Source organism: Sorex araneus, chromosome 9, assembly GCF_027595985.1.
Source record: "Sorex araneus isolate mSorAra2 chromosome 9, mSorAra2.pri, whole genome shotgun sequence".
Classification (NCBI taxonomy): Eukaryota; Metazoa; Chordata; class Mammalia; order Eulipotyphla; family Soricidae; genus Sorex; species Sorex araneus.
In genome coordinates this window covers 22758109-22776381 of record NC_073310.1, presented here as the reverse complement: position 1 = coordinate 22776381, position 18273 = coordinate 22758109, and the positions used below count along the sequence as shown (strand labels likewise).

General features: G+C 44.8%; 1 pseudogene and 1 gene segment (V, D, J or C); both read right to left on the bottom strand.

The window, feature by feature from the left end:
- Nucleotides 1–3787: 3787 nt before the first annotated feature.
- LOC101545640 (immunoglobulin lambda variable 3-1-like) lies at nucleotides 3788–4320 on the bottom strand. The segment is given in 2 exon segments: nucleotides 3788–4095; nucleotides 4275–4320. Coding segments are annotated over 2 exon segments (354 nt in total).
- Nucleotides 4321–11381: 7061 nt separating this feature from the next.
- Nucleotides 11382–17075, bottom strand: LOC101545909 (immunoglobulin lambda variable 3-21-like; annotated as a pseudogene).
- Nucleotides 17076–18273: the final 1198 nt, after the last annotated feature.

Sequence of the window (18273 nt, the reverse complement as noted above, 5' to 3'; positions counted from 1 at the left end):
AGCTCTGGATTCCCCACAGCAGCCCCTAGTGGCTGACTAATCTCTGACACCACATGATTCGATCGGCATCATGGTTCCTCAGAGTCTCTTTAGAATGCATCACAGTTCCACAGTCCCTGAGCACCCCCCTTCCCCCCATTTACACCACAGGCCCTGCCACTTGCCACACAGCAAATTTCATATTCAAAAAGAGACAGTCAAATAGAAAAAGAAAGAAAGAAAGAAAGAAAGAAAGAAAGAAAGAAAGAAAGAAAGAAAGAAAGAAAGAAAGAAAGAAAGAAGAAAAATATGCTCATCAGTGTGAGGTGATAGAAAAATAAATACCTTTTTCTTAGGTATGAGACTGGTTATTAAACACCAGCACCCTGGAAATTCCAAATGTATTGAGGTAGACCCCCTGTCCCCTTGACCCACCCCAGCTCCAGCTCCATTGGGCCCTGTGATTCTTGGCTGCCCCCTGGTGGTCATTCAGTGCCTTGGGAGAGACTGGGAAGTCCTAGCAGGAAGTCCAGGAAGATTCAGATCACAGAGCTCAGGAGCTGGTCACTACCTCTTGGGAGCATCCAGGGAGGAGGAGGAGTGAGCATTTTCTCTGTGGATCCTGGGCCTCATAGGCTCAGTTCTCAGAGAAATTGAAAATATGAATAAGGACACTTGAATAGACTTGGCAGGTGATGAGAGGACCCACTGCTTGGACCCAGAATTAGGATTATTAATATCATGGACAGGCCATTGAATTTGCACAGTTTTCACATGTGGAGCTGAAGCTTTCTAATTTTCATAAGCATGATAGGCAGGAATGTATTCTCACATAATAGACGAACAATCGTTCAAATGCAGCTGTAGCACTGCCTAGGATGAAACAAATTTCTTTATAAAATGCAATGAGATATAAAGTTACAAAATCATTCATGATTGAGTTTCAGTCATAACTTATTCCACTATACTATGTGGACCAGATGACCCCTGAGGAGGAATAAGCTGTGGGGCTAAGAGCCCCTTAGGTGCCCTGTCCTGATGCTGGGCCAGTCTGTCAGCATAGGACCAGACACCCCTAGAGTCAGATATTGACAATGAGCTCTTGGTGACTTGTAATCATAAGGGAATATCTCACCATAGGAGACACTGACCAAGATGAATTAACCTGACTATTTTCTCAACTATTTTGTTCATTACATAGATTAATACCTTTTATTATTAGAGAATTGCCAGCTTTCTCACCTCGTGTATCTGCTATATTGGTATGTAACCCATGTGAACTTTGATTCCCTTCTCCTCCATTCCCCCTCACTACATTACCATGTCCTACACGTATTATTTTCCTTATATAAGCATTGTTATATCTGAATAAAGTCTCCAACTGACCATCAGTCATTGGTCCATGTTGTTATCACCAGATAACAATTCAAGTCTGATTTCGTGAGCCATCAGCTTGGAACAGGAACAGGAAGAGGGACTTTTATCTTCATGCCCTGGTTCACTCAGGCTGTGGATACTGCAAGGTTCTGCTGAAGCTGCAACTATATCAGTATTCACTTGCGGACCTGTGTGCTTGCTGACTGCAGAGTTATCTTTTGAGGTCATGAGGTCATGGGGAACCCTCACTTGCACTGGCTTATCTCCCAAGGCCTTCTGAGTCCACCTACTTCTAGGTGCTCCACATCCTGCTCTCATACAGGATGTTTATAGTGTTTATAAACTCAGAAGGTTTATAGTGTTGCAGATACACGTAGAAAACAATAGAGGGAATTTTCCCCAGAAACCACAGCCTGGTGTGTGGCGGACACGGAAGTATCCCAGAGGATGTCCAGGCAGAAACAGGTGGTTCTGGCCTTTTCTGGTTCTCAGTCAGCTGTAGTTAGTCTGGACCTTCTGATTTATCACATGACATGCCCCTCCCCATTTCCCTCCACTCCCCTTCTCTTTCCTTCCCCTTTATCCCTCCCTCTCATCCATATTCCGCGACCTCCTCTTCCCTTCTCTCCCCGTTATTCTCCACATCTTCTAATCTCTCCCCTACTCCATCCTGCCCCTCCCTTCTCTTCCCTATACTCAAGACACTGACAAAATCACAGACAATTCAGCCTCTTCCCCAACTTGTAACATGTATCATCTTACACAAGAAAATTTTTGATAAAGAAGTAATTTAACTAGTCCATTATTGTCTGTCCCCAGTAGAGCAAACCTTTAAACATAATATATCTTTTCCTGTGTTCATACAAAATGATATTGCTAGAAATATTATAAGAAGTAAATTTTCTATGATTGTTAAATGGTAACTAGCTGAGGAAAGGAGAAAGCAATACACCCTGGATGGAATCCGCCATTGAGAGTATTTCCTAGTAATCTGGAGTGCTGAACCCTCAGATGAGATTTTGTCCTTGAGTTAATCTCTTAAAAGAGTGGGTTTACCTCTGTTTGTTGTTATGATAATTTTCAACCCCACCCTTGTGTATCCCACCCTTCAGGGACCCATGTGGTGCCTGGAATCCAAACCTGAATTAACTGGGTTCGAGTCAACAACCTTAAACCCTGTACTACCTCTCTGGTCCCTAAAACTTTTTTTACCTTTTATTCATATTTTTGGAAAGGTGTATGGCCGAAAAATTAATGAGAGACAGAGAATGAGAGAGTTTCAGTATAAAAATTTATGAGTAGGAGCTGGATAAAGTAGTGGGTAGCGTGCTTGCCTTGCATGTGATGAACCTAGGTTTGATCCTTGTCATCCCATAGGGTCTCCTGAGCATTACCAGTAGTAACTCCTAAGCACAGAACCAGGAGTAGCCCCTGACTATTGATGAGTGTTGTCCCCAAAACAAAAAAATAAAGAAAAATGTATGAAGAGATCAAATGCAGTAAATTGGTCTGATATGGGGAAAAGAATTTTCCCCTTCTGTCCTTCAAAAAGAAGAGTGAAAAAAAGCAGGGGAGGGGCAGTAAATGATGAAGAAGAATCATTCAAGAGTGGCAATAAAGTCATGGTGACATTTTTTTCCAGTCAATATACAAAAGAGAGTGACACAGAAGTTTTACCAACTCTGATAAAATTCTCAGCAACATACAAAAATCCACGTGTCATACATCTCTCAGTTTGAATAAGCGAGCAGGTGATGGTATCAAGTGCTTCTCCTTCCAAGGAGCCCTCCTCTAACTCTGAAAGACCTGCAGTCTCATCAGAGGACAGAAGTAAAGGGATAACAAAGGCCAGCATGAGTCAGGGCCACTCAGAGACTGTCCTGCTGGTGTCTGGATTCCCCTCACAGCCCTGGGATGAGGAAGTGAAGACACTACATCAGAAGGGGCTGCAGCTGCCCCACATGCAGCTGGAGGGACTCTGGATGAGCTAGTATTGATGAAAGTTGAAGAACTCAAAAACATTAATTGAAGAACTCAGGACATCGAGGGTTTAAATAGTGTTTTGTTTGTTTTTTCAGCTTTGGGCCCCACTTGAGTACGACCAGGAGTTACTCCTATTCTAACTCAGGGATCCCTCATGGCTGGGCTCAGGGGACCATATGGGAAACTGGGGATCAAACTAAGCCTGCTGCATGCAAGGCAAGGGCCTTACCCACTGAATTATTGCTCTAGTCCTCAAGGGTTTTGTATTTTTGAAGGATAAATGAAGAATCAGCAACTTAAAGAACCAACTCTTGTTCGACTTCAGTACCAGAGCAAGGTGGCGGGATTGCCTGAGAATCAGGCCTCAGCTACTGAGTACAGTGAGGGTGAGCACCAGGCCAGAGCAGGAGGTTCTTGCCCCACTTCCCCAGTGTCTGTGCCACTGTGCTCACTGCACGCTGCCATCAATGGTACCAGCTGCTGCACAGTAATAGTCGGCCTCATCCTCAGCCTGGACTCCCGTGATGGTCAGGGTGGCCAGGTTGCCAGAGTTGGAGCCAGAGAATCGGTCAGGGATCCCTGAGGGCCGGTCGTCATCACTGTAGATGACCAGCACAGGGACCTGGCCTGGCTTCTGCTGGTACCAGGAAACATAGTTGCTTCCAATCTTGTTTCCCGCACAGGTCATCTTGGCCTCCCCTCCTGGTCTCACAGATAATGAGGGCGGCTGATTCACCTCATAGGAAGATACAGAACCTGCGAGAGAGAAGGAGAGGACAGGTAAGGAAGAAAGTCAGTTCTGCAGAGAACCCCATCTTCATGACCATTCATTAGGGTGACAGGCATTCTACACGAGTTCCCTGCTGTACTCAGAGTCAGGCCAGGATGGCCCCAGAGCACAGGGTCTGAGACTCTTGTGAACCTGGTCACATTACCTGTGCAGTGAGCCAGGAGGCCCAGGAGGAGCGGGGTCCAGGCCATGGTGAGGGGCTGGGATCCTGGCACCTGAGGCTGAACTCCTCCTGGTCCCCTCTTATCCCCTCAGGGAGAGAGCTGCTGGCTATGCAAATCATCGAGGCTCAGGGTTGCTGCCTGGGGTCTGTGGCTGCAGAAAAGGGCCCAGACCCAAGGGACGCAGGGAAGCAGAGAGTGGGCTGTGCCGTCCCTACCTGCTTAGTGGCATCTCCTTGACGGTTTTTGTTTCTCCATTCGTTATGGGAATTTTGTATATTTAGGTGCTGGTTTACCGCATTAACACAGTATATATCCAGAATAAATAATTCTATATACGCTCTGAAATATTTGCTTAAATTAAAAAGATTTCATTAAAATGTTTTCTATAGTTGGTTTCCTTCTGTTTGGGGGACATTCATAAAATTTAAAAACTCACCTTTATTACTTGATTTTAGTAAATGATAAACGATCCTTCTTTAAGGATCATTTTAGTAAATAATAAAAGATACCAAAGGAGATGAAAATTTTCAACAGACAAGATAGTTAATATTTTCGGGACCAAAAATATTTTAGATCCTGTGACTGGAAAGATAATAGAATAGTATGGTGCTTCCCAGTGCACGGCCTACCCAGGTTTGATCCTTGTCACCACATCAGAAACAATCCAAGAGTGCTGTCAGAAATCCTGAGTATAGGTATGTGTCGCACACACTCAGACACACAGACACACACACACACACACACAGATTTCTAATCATAGGTGCCTTGCTTGAAAACAATTCTCTTTACATTCCCATCACTATGTGTTCATGGACCAATATCACTGAAGACAGCTCTGGATTCCCCACAGCACCTCCTAGTGGCTGACTAATGTCTGACACCACATGGTTTCATCAGCATCACAGTCCCCCCAGGGCCTCCTTAGAATGCATCACAGTTTCTCCAGCTCCCCAGATCCCCATCCCACCCTTACCCTGCAGGCCACTTGCCTCACAACAAAGTTCAGATTCTATAGGAGTCAGTCAAAACTTTGTGGACTGTGACTGAATGGTCAGAATTGAGTTGGGTTGGGGGAGCTACAGAGTCTATTTTTTTTTTTCAAAGAAATTGGCAATTTCTGTAAAAGATAGATGGAAAGAAAGAAAGAGAGTGGAAGAAAGAAATAAAGAGAGAAAGAAAAAAGAAAGGAAGGAAGAAAGAAAGAAAAAAGAAAGAGATAAAGAAATAATGAAAGAAAGAACAGAAGGAGAGGAAGGAAGAAAGAAAGAAAGAAAGAAAGAAAGAAAGAAAGAAAGAAAGAAAGAGAGAAAGAGAGAAAGAAAGAAAGAAAGAAAGAAAGAAAGAAAGAAAGAAAGAAAGAAAGAAAGAAAGAAAGGAAGAAAGAGAGAAAGAGAGAGAAAGGAAGTAAGGAAGGAAGGATGGAAGGAAGGAAAGAAAGAAGAAAGGAAGACAGAAGAAAAAAGAAAGGAAGAAAAAAAGCAGAGAAAGAAAGTGAAAATATATGCTCAGATGTGTCAGGTGATAGGAAAATAAATACCTTTTCCTTAGGTCTGAGGTTGGTTACTAAACACCAGCACCCTGGGTATTCCAATCTACTGGAGTTAGACCCCCTCGTTGCCCTGACCCTTCCCAGCTCCATTGGACCCCATGATTCTCTGCTGCCCCCTAGTGGTCATTAGTGCAGTGAAAGGGGCTTGGAAGTCCTAGCAGGAAGTCAGGGCAGATTGAGATCACAGGGCTCATGGGCTGAGTCACTATCTACTGGGTCATCCAGGGAGGAGGAGGCATGAGCATTTTCTCCGTGTATCCTGGGCTTCACAACCCAGTTTGCAGGGAAACTGAAAATATAAATAAGGACACTTGAATTGAATTGGCAGATTGATGAGACAACCCACTGCTCAGCCCCCAGAATTAGGATTGTTTCAATCATGGTCAGGCCACTGAATATGGGCAATTATCACATTTGCAACTGGAACTCATTTTCATAAACAGGATAGGCATGAATGTATTCTCACATAATAGATAAACAATTGTTCAAAAACAGCTGTAGCACTGCCTAGGATGAAACAAATTTCTTTATAAAATACAGTGAGATATATAGTTACAAAATCATTCAAGATTGAGTTTCACTCATACAGTGTCCCAACACCCAACCTTTCATCAGTGCACATTTCTACCAGAAATGTCCCCAGTTTCCCTCCTTCATGCTTTCTCTACCTTACCTCCAAGCTGCTCTATGGCAGACAGATTTTCTCTGTTTGTTTGTCTGTCTGTCTGCTTTCTGTCTGTCTGTCAGTCTCTCTCTCTCTCATTTCTTTTAGGCACTGTGCTTTGCAATTCTCTTACTTAAAAGATATTGTGCATTTCTCTTTCTTCTTTTACAGCACTTAGTTTTTGTTCAGAGTGATCATTTCCAACTATCATTGTCAAAGTGGTACCTTCTCTGTCCTAACTTCATTCCCTGCCTTTTTATGGCATGCTTTTTTCTGTGAGCTATTCCTCCCGGCTCTTGTTTCTGTGTCTTTGGGCATTATTCACACACTGTTGTTTTTGGCTTGTTATATCTGCAAACGAGCGTCATCATGTATGTTTGTCCGTGTACCATTGACTCATTAACTCATCATGATACTCTCCAAGTCTATCCACGTAGAAGCAAATTTTATGACTTTGTTTTTCCTAACAGCCATGTAGATTTCCATTATGTAGATGCAATATGCATTGAATATGTGTGTATGTGTTTGTGTGTGTGTGTGTACGTGTTTGTTGCATCTACAAGAGCATCGAAGAAGTGGTTAAGAGGACGAAGAACCTCCGGCTCCGGGCACGTTTTCGACTCCACCATTCCTCCTGCACTAACATATGCTTCAGAGACATGGGCCCTAAGCAAACAGGATGAGAATACCATTCCGGTATCCCAAAGAGGAATGGAAAACCCTGCTAGGACTACCATGTTTCACTCAAGTGAGAGACGTAATACGGTGTTCTGACCTCCATCTACGGTCAAGAATCAGGGACGCTGTCTCGTTTGCCAAGGCATCAAAAATCAGATGGGCCGGACACGTGATGAGATTCAGAGATGGCCACTGGACTAGAGCTATTACCGACTGAATTCCATGGGACGTCAAAAGACCGAGTGGCCAACCACCACTGAGATGGTAAGACTTCTTCGTCAAAACCCTGAACGAACAATTTGAGGCTCTCCTTGTTCCTGGAGCAAGCAGATATCACTGGGCTACACTAGCATGCGACAGGGACAAATGGAGACATTACTGGTGCCCGCTCGAGCAAATCGAAGATCAATGGGATGGCAAGTGATATAAGATGCAACATAGTTTCTTTCTAATTTATTTTACTTTTAAAATTTTATTTTTATAAAGTTGTCACAATAACCGATTACATTTTCTATTCCAACACCAATACATCACCATAACATCTTCCAACCAGCATATTTCAAATTACAGCACCCCGATGTTCAAAGCAGAACAAAATAGTTTCCTTTGAATTGCCTATTATGAATAGTCCTGTAAAGATGATCCAAAAAAGGTTTTCTGGTTATCAGCCATTGGTGGGACTACACGGCACCAGTGGAAGTCCCTGGGTGTGGCTGCCAAGCTACTGGAAAATGGGGGATCTGGGCTTCTCTTTTTCACCTGCTCCTGTGCAGAATGAGTGGGCTTCAGGCATAGCTTGATGCTGCCATAGTAGAGCTGATTGGATATGTGCATGCATGCCCCATACCTCTGGAACCCAGCAGGTAGGGCATTTGCCTTGCACATGGCCGACCTGGGTTCAATTCTGATTCCTCTACCCCTCTCAGATAGCTCAGCAAGGTACTGAGAGTATCTTCCCCGCATGGCAGAGCCTGGCAAGCTACCTGTGACATATTTGATATGCCAAAAACAGTAAAATGTCTCACGATGGAGACGTTACTGGTGCCTGCTCGAGTAAATCCATGAGCAATGGGACGACAGTCCTTTTGTATGGGCACAGGAGACAATAGTAAATGCTAAGCTTCATAACCTGGGAGTCATTTGACTCTACATGATATTTTCCTCCTGGGCATCTGTTCTCGAGACCTAAGCCTCATCTGCCCTTACTTCCTAGCACCCACAAAGCAGGGTCCTGATGAGGGATCGTATGGACCCAGGGCAAGGGGTGAGTAATGTGCTACCCTAGCATCGAGATGGGCCAGGCCAAAGTGCCTAATACTTAACTATAAATTAAGAGCTTGGTCATAGACAAATACTGTCATGATCCAAAAAGTAATAACTAGATTCAGACCCTGCTAGGGTTAGGAATGATTAATCTGGCCTGAGAACTGTAGTCTGAGTCTGTGGTAAGATGTTCCCAGGAAAGCCACCCTACAAGTACAATGCATCTTTTGCTGTGTCCATACAAAAATAACTAGCATTAAGATGTTGTTTATTAAGATTAAATATTTCGACTGGAGAAAGGAGAAAAAACACCTTAAGAAGTATTTTGCCTGCTGGCAGTCAGGAAGGGCTTTGGAATACCTCTAGGTGGTGTTTCCTTTGAACCTGGTGGGCCCTCAGGAAGGGCTTTATTTTGTTGATTTTGCTGAGTATGGCTTGGGCCTGGCAGAGAGTCTCTTGCCCCCCTGCCGGGCTGTCTTCACCCGGCTGGACAGAGGGGGTGGGTTTCAGTTTCCCTCCCCAACCCGAGCAGAGCCCACACAGCCGAAGACCTCTGGAACCCAGCCACAGTCATGCTCAAGGCCCCTCTCCACACATTTGGACGAGCCTCATGTATGAAGGAACCTGCAGAGGAACCCAGGTGTGTGGGACTGGGGCTGAGATCTCCAAGCTTCTTGAATCAGGACTGGTTCTCCGCCAGATCCCCCATTTTCCAGTAGCTTGGCAGCCACACCCAGGGACTTCCACTGGTGCCGTGTAGTCCCACCAACGGCTGATAACCAGACTATAAAACCAAGCTCCCGGGAGCATGCAGCCACAAAGCAGCCTCGCGACATCTTATAGCCTAGTTCTCCCTCTGAGAGAACTTGGCAAGCTACTGAGAGTTTCCTGCCCGCATGGGAGAGCCTTGCATACTCCACATGTCGTATTTATATGCCAAAACCAGTAACAATGATGGTCTCATTCCCCTGACCCTGAAAGAGCCTCCAATACAGCACCATTGGAAAGGATGTGTAAAGAGACACTTCTAAAAATCTCAGGGCTCGGATGAATGGAGACATTACTAAGCTGCTCGAGGAATTCGACAACCAACGGGATGATGATGATGATGATGATGATGATGATGATGATGATGATGATGATGGTGGTGGTGGTGGTGATGGCTTGGGACCAGAGAGACAATGAGGGATGGAGAGATGAGTGGGAGAAAGAGGATCCAGGGAGCAGGGATCGAGGAATGAGGAACTAGGAAGGAAGAGTATGGGGGAGAGAGATGAGCTTTGGAAATGGGGAGCTCAGAGATTGGAACAGGCGCACTGAGAGAATGGAATAAATGGCAACTGATCAATCAACCGGCTTGGCCTTGTTTCCTCTTCAGTCTGCCCCATGTCCTGGGTCACCCTGTTGGATGAGCGGCCAGACACCAGACCCCCAAACCTGGGTACAACAATGGGGAGAGCTTCCAGGACTCTCCCTGGTCTCCCAGGGAGGTATTTTACAGAAAAGGACACACTCTAAGGTGGGTGCAGTGACTCCAGAACGCTAACTCCTGTGTTCTGTCTTAATCCTCAGCGAAGCATGGGTTGGTGCCTCTCCCTGTTGCTCAGCCTGGAGCTCTCTCAGGAGGAGGGAGTTATTGGCAAGGTTTATCAAAGTAAAGGACTTCAATCTCTGATGACTTTTTTCTTTTGAGCATCAATCTGCTTCTTTTGTCTTATTCAATAATCTGAGATTTGGGCTGACTTTTGAGCACTACCTTTTAACCCATTCCTAGCCTTGCATTTCCCTCTTCTCTAAAGTCTTTTCCCTGCCCCAGGTCCCTGGGGAGGGCTCCTAACTGCATAAAGTATAGCACTCAAATAGGAATCTGTTGAAAACAACTTTGAAATATTAATATGCCTGAGTTTATCTTTTAGTACACTAGATATGTACTTCCCTCTAGTAATCCTGAAGTCTGTTCCGCTTTGCCCAACCCCCTCCTCCAAGTGAACACCATGACACTTCATCCTATAATCCAAAATTCACCCTTCATGATACCTGTATAAAGCCTGTTCCAGGACTTCGATAGAGTGTCAGGAGACATCAGATCTCTCTGGATCAGATCTGTTTGCTGCTCAGACAACAAACTCATGGGGCTGCAGGGGAGTATGATTCAGATGGGACAGGGATTTTTGTGTCAGTTCCTTTCTGCCCTTGTCAATGTGTGCCTTTACACTTGAATATTCCATCCACTATAGTGATAGTCAGTCTTGAGCTCAGCCGGAGTGACTCAGATGGTTAGGGTGGCCAGTTGTAGCCAGAGAAGCAGTCAGGGAACCTGGAGGGCTGGTTTTAGCGCCAGAATGACGAGCACAGGGACCTGGCCAAACTTTGCTGGTACCAGTGAATACCATATCTCATCTCGGGTTATTTCTGGAGGAGGTGATCTTGGTTGTCTGTATAAGGTCCACTGACATGTGAGATGAGTGGGTCAATTCAAGGAGGCCACAGCACCTTGAGAGAAAGGAGAGGAGAAAGGGTTGAACAGGAAGACCGTAGCCTCATAGAGGTCCTACTATGAGCCTATTTCAGTGTGGAGCTCAGGGATTGGGGCAGGCCAGAGGAGCTGAGCCTCTGAGGCATCATCTGTGCAGACAGCAAGGAGAGGGAGCAGGGGAAGGGGCAAGGCCATGATGGATCCTATCCAGAGCACTGCTTGAGCTCACTGCAGTGTTGGGACCTACAGCATCTTCTTATATCCTCTCTGGCACTTTGGGATAAAGATGGTTTGCTCTCATGCAAATTTACTGCTCCTCTTGGTAGAAAAGAGTCTTAGTGCACAGAGGAGGCAGCAGGTGGCTTAAGGGAGAACGGATTGCCAATCATATTAACTGCTTCTTCTAAGCTGTTTCTCACTCAGAATATCAAACTTGTCTTAGAGGTCGAGGATCATAATCAGCCTGCAGGGCTTTCCCCCTTCCTGCTGGCCTGTGTTCTGTCCAGGGAGTCCTCACCTCTACAGTGTACCAAGCGTTTGGTGAGGCTGCAGTCTTTGAGATAAAGACAAAAGAGTTACAGAAAATGGGGCAATGAAACCAGTCACCCTCTCCTGTCACTTACTTTCTGGCTCTCCAGAGACTTTTTGAATCAGATCAGACTTGGCCTGAAAGAGGGAAGGAGAGATAATAGAGCAGTGGTCAAAGGAATCCCTGAAAATGCCTGAGAGGCAGGAACCAGCATTTCTGATCAAACAAGAGCGAGGCCCTTGTCTTTCACAGGTAAGTCACACACCGTGCTCCGTCTTCATAAGTGTCCCAGGTGAGCCTGACCTTCACAGTGAGACTCTGCAACCTCAGGAAGAAGGATGGACCAAACCTTGGAAACCTGTTGTCCCCAGGTTCTGTCCCACTGATTCCCCTCTGGGAAACACCAGCTTCTGTCCTCTAAACTCCAGGATGCAGGTCAGCTGCCCACTTTGGAAGAGATCAGATGAGGAATTTCTCACCTCCAGGTATTCCGAATCTGAAGAGGGTTCCCACTCAGGGCCTCACTCTTTCAAGCCCTGTCAGCTATTTCCCCCTGACTTACCCAGATCTATTTAGAAAAGTCACATATGGCATGAAGGGCAGAGTAGACAGGTGTATTTCTGAGAATTGTGCTGAAGCACTAACATGCCTTTTGTGTCAGAGTTTTGTGAGGAGAGTAAAAAATGCCGTGTTCTTTTCAGTGTTTAGGTTCATAGAAGCCGGGATGACTTAGAAGGATTTAGACTCTTTGTATCTGGAAACCAAGTCTAAAATTCCCTTGACCCCAGTAAGGGCAGCTGGGACCCATGGTGTTTGCCACTGAAGCTCAGTGTGCACTTGGATCATTGTTAGTATCTCTGCTCCTTTGATGAACTCATTCCACACATCTCAGAGTGTGGGATAGGAGATTTCTTCAGAGTTTAATTTGTTTGATTACAGTTTGTTTTATTTTATTTTTGTTTGTTTTGAAGCCACAGGTGCAATAACTTGGGACCTGAGTCAGGACGGACTGACTCCTGATCTTGTTCTGAGCACAAATATGGTTGGGTGGCTACAGGGCCAAGGCACCTGGCACTAGAGGGGTAGAGCCGGTTCCCTGGGTTTCTCTGTGTTTCCTCCATCCTGACACCTGTGCTGAGTGGCATGGACTGCTCAGAGTGTGTTCTCAGAGGAGCAGCAGTGTGGATGCCCTAGGATCTGACATAGTTGACGATCCTGGGTACGCCCTGTAGAGTTCTTCCTGAATGCGCCACTATACCATCTGGACCGAATGGCCCTGAGGAGGAATAAGCCGTGGGGCTAAGAGCCCCTTAGGTGCCATGTCCTGATGCTGGGTCAGTCTGTAAGCATAGGACCAGACACCCTTAGAGTCAGATATTGACAATGAGCTCTTGGTGACTACTAATCATAAGGGAATATCTCACCATATGAGACACTGACCAAGACAAATTAACCTGACTATTTTCTCAACTATTTTGTTCATTACATAGATTGATAGCCTTTGTTCTTAGAGAATTGCCAGTTTTCTCACCTCATGTATCTGCTATATTGATATGCAACACATGTGGACTTGATTCCCTTCTCCTTCATTTCTCCTCACTGCATTACCATGTAACACACATATTATTTTCCTTATGAAAGCATTGTTATATCTGAATAAAATCTCTGATTGACCATCAGTCATTGGTCCATGTTGTTAGTTCCAGATAACAATTCAAGTCAAATTTTATGAGCCATGATCTTGGAACAGGAAGAGGGACTTTTATCTTCATGCCCTGGTTCAGTCAGGCTGTGGATACTGCAAGGTTTGCTCAAGTTGCAATTGTATCAGTGTTCACTTGCTGAGCCATGTGCTTGCTGACTGCAGAGCTATCTTTTGAGGTCATGAGGTCATGGGCAATGCTCACTTGCACTGGATTATCCCCCAAGGCCTTCAGAGTTCACCTGCTTCTAGGTGCTCCACATCCCGCTCTCATCTACAGAGGTTTATAGTGTTGTAGACACACTAGAAAACAATAGAGGGAATTTTCCCCACAAACAACAGCCTGGTGTGTGGAGGACAGGGAAGTGTCCCAGAGGATGTTTGGGCAGAAACAGATGGTTCTGGCCTTTTCTGGTTCTCAGTCAGCTGTAGTTAGTCTGGACCTTCAGCTTTATCACATGTCATGCCCCTCCCCATTTCCCTCCACTCCCCTTCTCTTTCCTTCCCCTTTATCCCTCCCTCTCATCCATATTCCCCGCCCTCCTCTTCCCTTCTCTCCCCATTACTCTCCACATCTTCTAATCTCTCCCCTACTCCATCCTGCCCCTCCCTTCTCTTCCCTATACTCAAGAGACAGAAAAAATCACAGACAATTCAACCTCTTCCCCAACTATTAACATGTATCATCTTAGACAAGAAAACTTTTGATAAAGAAGTAACTGTTTTAACTAGTCCATTCTTGTCTGTCCCCAGGAAGAGCAAACCTTTAAACATAATATATCTCTTCCTGTGTTCATACAAAATGACATTGCTAGAAATATTATAAGAAGTAAATTTTCCATGATTGTTAAATAGTAACTAGCTGAGGAAAGGAGAAAGCAATACACCCTGGATGGAATCCGCCATTGGATGGATCTCCTAGTAATCTGGAGTGCTAAACCCTCAGATGAGATTTGTCCTTGAGCTAATCTCTTAAAAGAGTGGCTTTACCTCTGTTTGTTGTTATGATAATATTCAACCCCACCCTTATGTATCCCACCCTTCATGATTTCTATATAACTATGCTGTAAGGGGTAAGAGGGGACTAGAAAGTTAGGGTTAGATGTTGGGGACTAGAAAGTCGATGATGAGATATTGAAGATAAAGAGGAGAACTGGTTCTTTGAGACTTTGGGACTTAAGGACTACAAGGAAATTAAGGTGATGGAGCTATGATGACTGGGACTATGACCAAAACTACAACTACCACTGTGTTGTGAAAGGAGAGATTGGACTATGCGGGAGAAGAGAGAGAAATCAACTGTCTACTGACCAGCCTGGGGCCCTGCTCCTGTTTCTCCATTTCCCTGGTCCTTCGTTCAATGCCGCTGATGTCTGGCCTGGGAAAATAGTTCTTGGCCACCAAACACTCTTGTCCCTGTTCAGACACAGCACCTTTCTCACTGGGAAATTCACAGGTAGGGCAGTTCGGCAGCTCTCTCTAGCAGATAGGGCAGTTGGCCCTTCTTCCCTGAAGGGTCTGGCAGGATGTCAGACTGCTGCTTACACAAATTCTCTCCAAGTCAGATGATTTCCAATTTTTTTTGCAACTATCAAAACTAAAAAAGATATGAATTAGAACTATTATGAGTCCATTTAATTTACTTTGATCATTGACAGGTAATAGTTTTTACATAATTATCAGGAAGGAGATGAGATTGGTGGGTGACATTGTATTACAGAATTCACGTTTATGAGATCAAAGAATGTTTCCCTGAGATTCAAATGAGTGAAAATCAGAAGTTAACTGAAGAGGAATTTTATTGCATTCTAGAAGAAAATAATATTGATAACAGATTTATGAACCAATACTCATGATTACTCATGAAATTTTTAGTACATTTATGTTGTTTTGATCCAGTTTTGCCTCCACTATTAATAATGAGAGTCAATACTGAAGAGAATAACTTAACACTTAAGTTATTAAATTTTGCTAACAGAAAATAAAACATTTCAATTTTTTGTTTTGTTTTGGGACCATATCCCCTGGTTCTCAGGAACTATTCTGGGCTCTGTGTCAGTAGTCATACTTGGCGGAGTTCAGGGGACCCGATGTGGTGCTGGGCATCCAAATCTGAATGAAGTGGGTGCAAGTCAACAACCTTAACCCCTGTACTACCTCTCTGGTCCGTAAAGCTCTTTTTACCCTTTATTCATATTTTCAGACGTTGGCAGAAAAATTAATGGGAGACAACGAATGAGAGAGCTTCAGTATAAGAATGTATGAGTTGGGGCTGGATAAAGTAGTGGGTAGCGTGCTAGCCTGGCATTAGTCCAACCTAGGCATGATCCCTGTCATCCCATAGTGTCTTCTGAGCATTACCAGGAGTAATTCCTGAGCACAGAACCAGGAATAGCCCCTGAATATTGCTGACTGCTGTCTCCCAAACAAAAACTAAAGAAAAATGTATGAGAAGATCAAATGCAGGAAATTAGTCAGATATGGGGAAAAGATTTTTCTCCTTTTGTCCTTCAAAAAGAAGAGTGAAAAAAAGCAGGGGAGAAGCCGTAAATGATTTAGAAGAATCATTCAGAAGTGGGTTCAAGTCATGGTGACATTTGTTTCTAGTCAATATACATTTGAGAGTGACATGGAAGTTTTACAAACTCTGATATAAATTCTCAGCAAAATACAAAAATCCAGGTATCATACATCTCAGTTTGAATAAGTCAGCGGGTGATGGTATCCAGTGCTTCTCCTTCCAAGGAGTCATCCTCTAGCTCTGAAATATCTGCAGATCCATCAAAGGATACAAGTAAAGGCATAACAAGGGCCAGCATGAGTCAGGGCCACTCAGAGACTGTCCTGGTGTCTGAATTCCCCTCACAGCCCTGGGATGAGGAAGTGAAGACATTACATCGGAAGGGGCTGCAGCTGCCCCACATGCAGCTGGAGGGACTCTGGATGAGTTAGTGTTGATGAAAGTTGAAGAACTCAAAACATTAATTGAAGAACTCAGGACATCGAGGGTTTAAATAGTGTTTTGTTTGTTTTTTTAGCTTTGGGCCCCACTTGACTATGACCAGGAGTTAGTTCTATTTTAACTCAGGGATCCCTCATGGCAGTGTCAGGGGAACATATGGGAATCAGGGGATCAAACTAGGTCTGCTGCATGCAAGGCAAGGGCCTTACCCACTGAATTATTGCTCTAGTCCTCGAGGGTTTTGTATTTTTGAAGGATAAATGAAGAATCAGCAACTTAGAGAACAAGCTCTTGTTCAAGTTCAGTATCAGAGCAGGGCAGCGGGATTGCCTGAGAATCAGGTCTCAGAAACTGAGCACAGTGAGGGTGAGCACCAGGTCAGAGCAGGAGGTTCTTGCCCCACTTCCCCAGTGTCTGTGCCACTGTGCTCACTGCAAGCTACCGTCAATGGAACCAGCTGCACAGTAATAGTCGGCCTCATCCTCAGCCTTGACTCCCGTGATGGTCAGGGTGTCCAAGTTGCCAGAGTTGGAGCCAGAGAATCGGTCAGGGATCCCTGAGGGCCGGTCCTCATCACTGTAGATGACCAGCACAGGGGCATGGCCTGGCTTCTGCTGGTACCAGGAAACACTTTTTCTTCCAATGTTGTTTCCCGCACAGGTCATCTGGGCCTCCCCTCCCGGTCTCACGGATAATGAGGGCAGCTGATGCACCTCATAGGAAGATACAGAACCTGCAAGAGAGAAGGAGAGGTCAGGTAAGGAAGAAAGTTAGTTCTGCGGAGAACCCCATCTTCAAGACCGTTTCATCAGGGTGACAGGCATTCTACATGAGTTCCCTGCTGAGCTCAGGCTCAGGTCAGGATGGCCCCAGAGCACTGGGTCTGTGACTGTTGTGAGCCTGGTCACATCACCTGTGCAGTGAGCCAGGAGGCCCAGGAGGAGCGGGGTCCAGGCCATGGTGAGGGGCTGGGATCCTGGCACCTGAGGCTGAACTCCTCCTGGTCCCCTCTTATCCCCTCAGGGAGAGAGCTGCTGGCTATGCAAATCAGCCAGGCTCAGGGCTGCTGCCTGGGGTCTGTGGCTGCAGAAAAGGGCCCAGACCCAAGGGACACAGGGAGGGTGAGGGCTGCCCCAGAGTCCCTACCTGCTGCTTAGTGGCATCTCCCTGACAGTTTTTATTTCTCCATTTGTTATGGGAATTTTGTACACCTACGTGGTGATTTACAGCATTAACACAGTATACTTTCAGAATAAATTATTTTGTATATGCTCTGAAATATTTGCTTAAAATACAAGAATTTCATTAAAATATTTTGTATAGTTGGTTTCCTTCTGTTTTAGGGACATTCATAAAATTTTTAAAAATCACCTTTATTATTTATTTTAGTAAATGATAAGGATCCTTCTTGTTATCAGATACCAAAGGAGATGAAAATGTTAAACAGACAAGATAGTAAATATTTTTGGGACCAAAAATATTTCAGATCATGTGGCTGGAAAGATAAAGAGTGGGAGGGTGCTTCCCTGTGCAAGGCCAGGTTTGATCCCTGTCACCACATCAGAAACAATCCAAGAGTGCAGTCAGAAGTCCTGAGTAGAGGTATGTGTGGCATGCACGCACACACACACACACACACACACACACACACACACACACAGATTTCATATTCTAGGTGCCCTGCTTGAAAACAGTTCTGTTTGAATTTCTAGCACTATGTGTTCCTGGACCCAGCATCACTGAGCACAGCTCTGGATTCCCCAGAGCACCTCCTAGTGGCTGACTAATCTCTGACACCACATGGTTCATCAGCATCACAGTCCCCCTGGGTCTCCTAAGAATGCATCACAGTTTCTCCAGCTCCCCGAGATCCCCACCCCACCCTTACCCTGCAGGCCATTTGCCTCATAACAAAGTTCAGATTCTATAGGAGTCAGTCAAAACCTTGTGGACAGTGACCGAACGGTCCGAATTGAGTTGTGTTGGTGGAGTTAAAGAGTCTATATATTTTTTCAAAGCAATTGGCAAATTCTGTAAGAGATAAAAGAAAAGAAACAAAGAAAGAATGAAAGAAAGAAAAAAAGAAAGAAAGAAAGAAGGAAAGAAAGAAAGAAAGAAAGAAAGAAAGAAAGAAAGAAAGAAAGAAAGAAAGAAAGA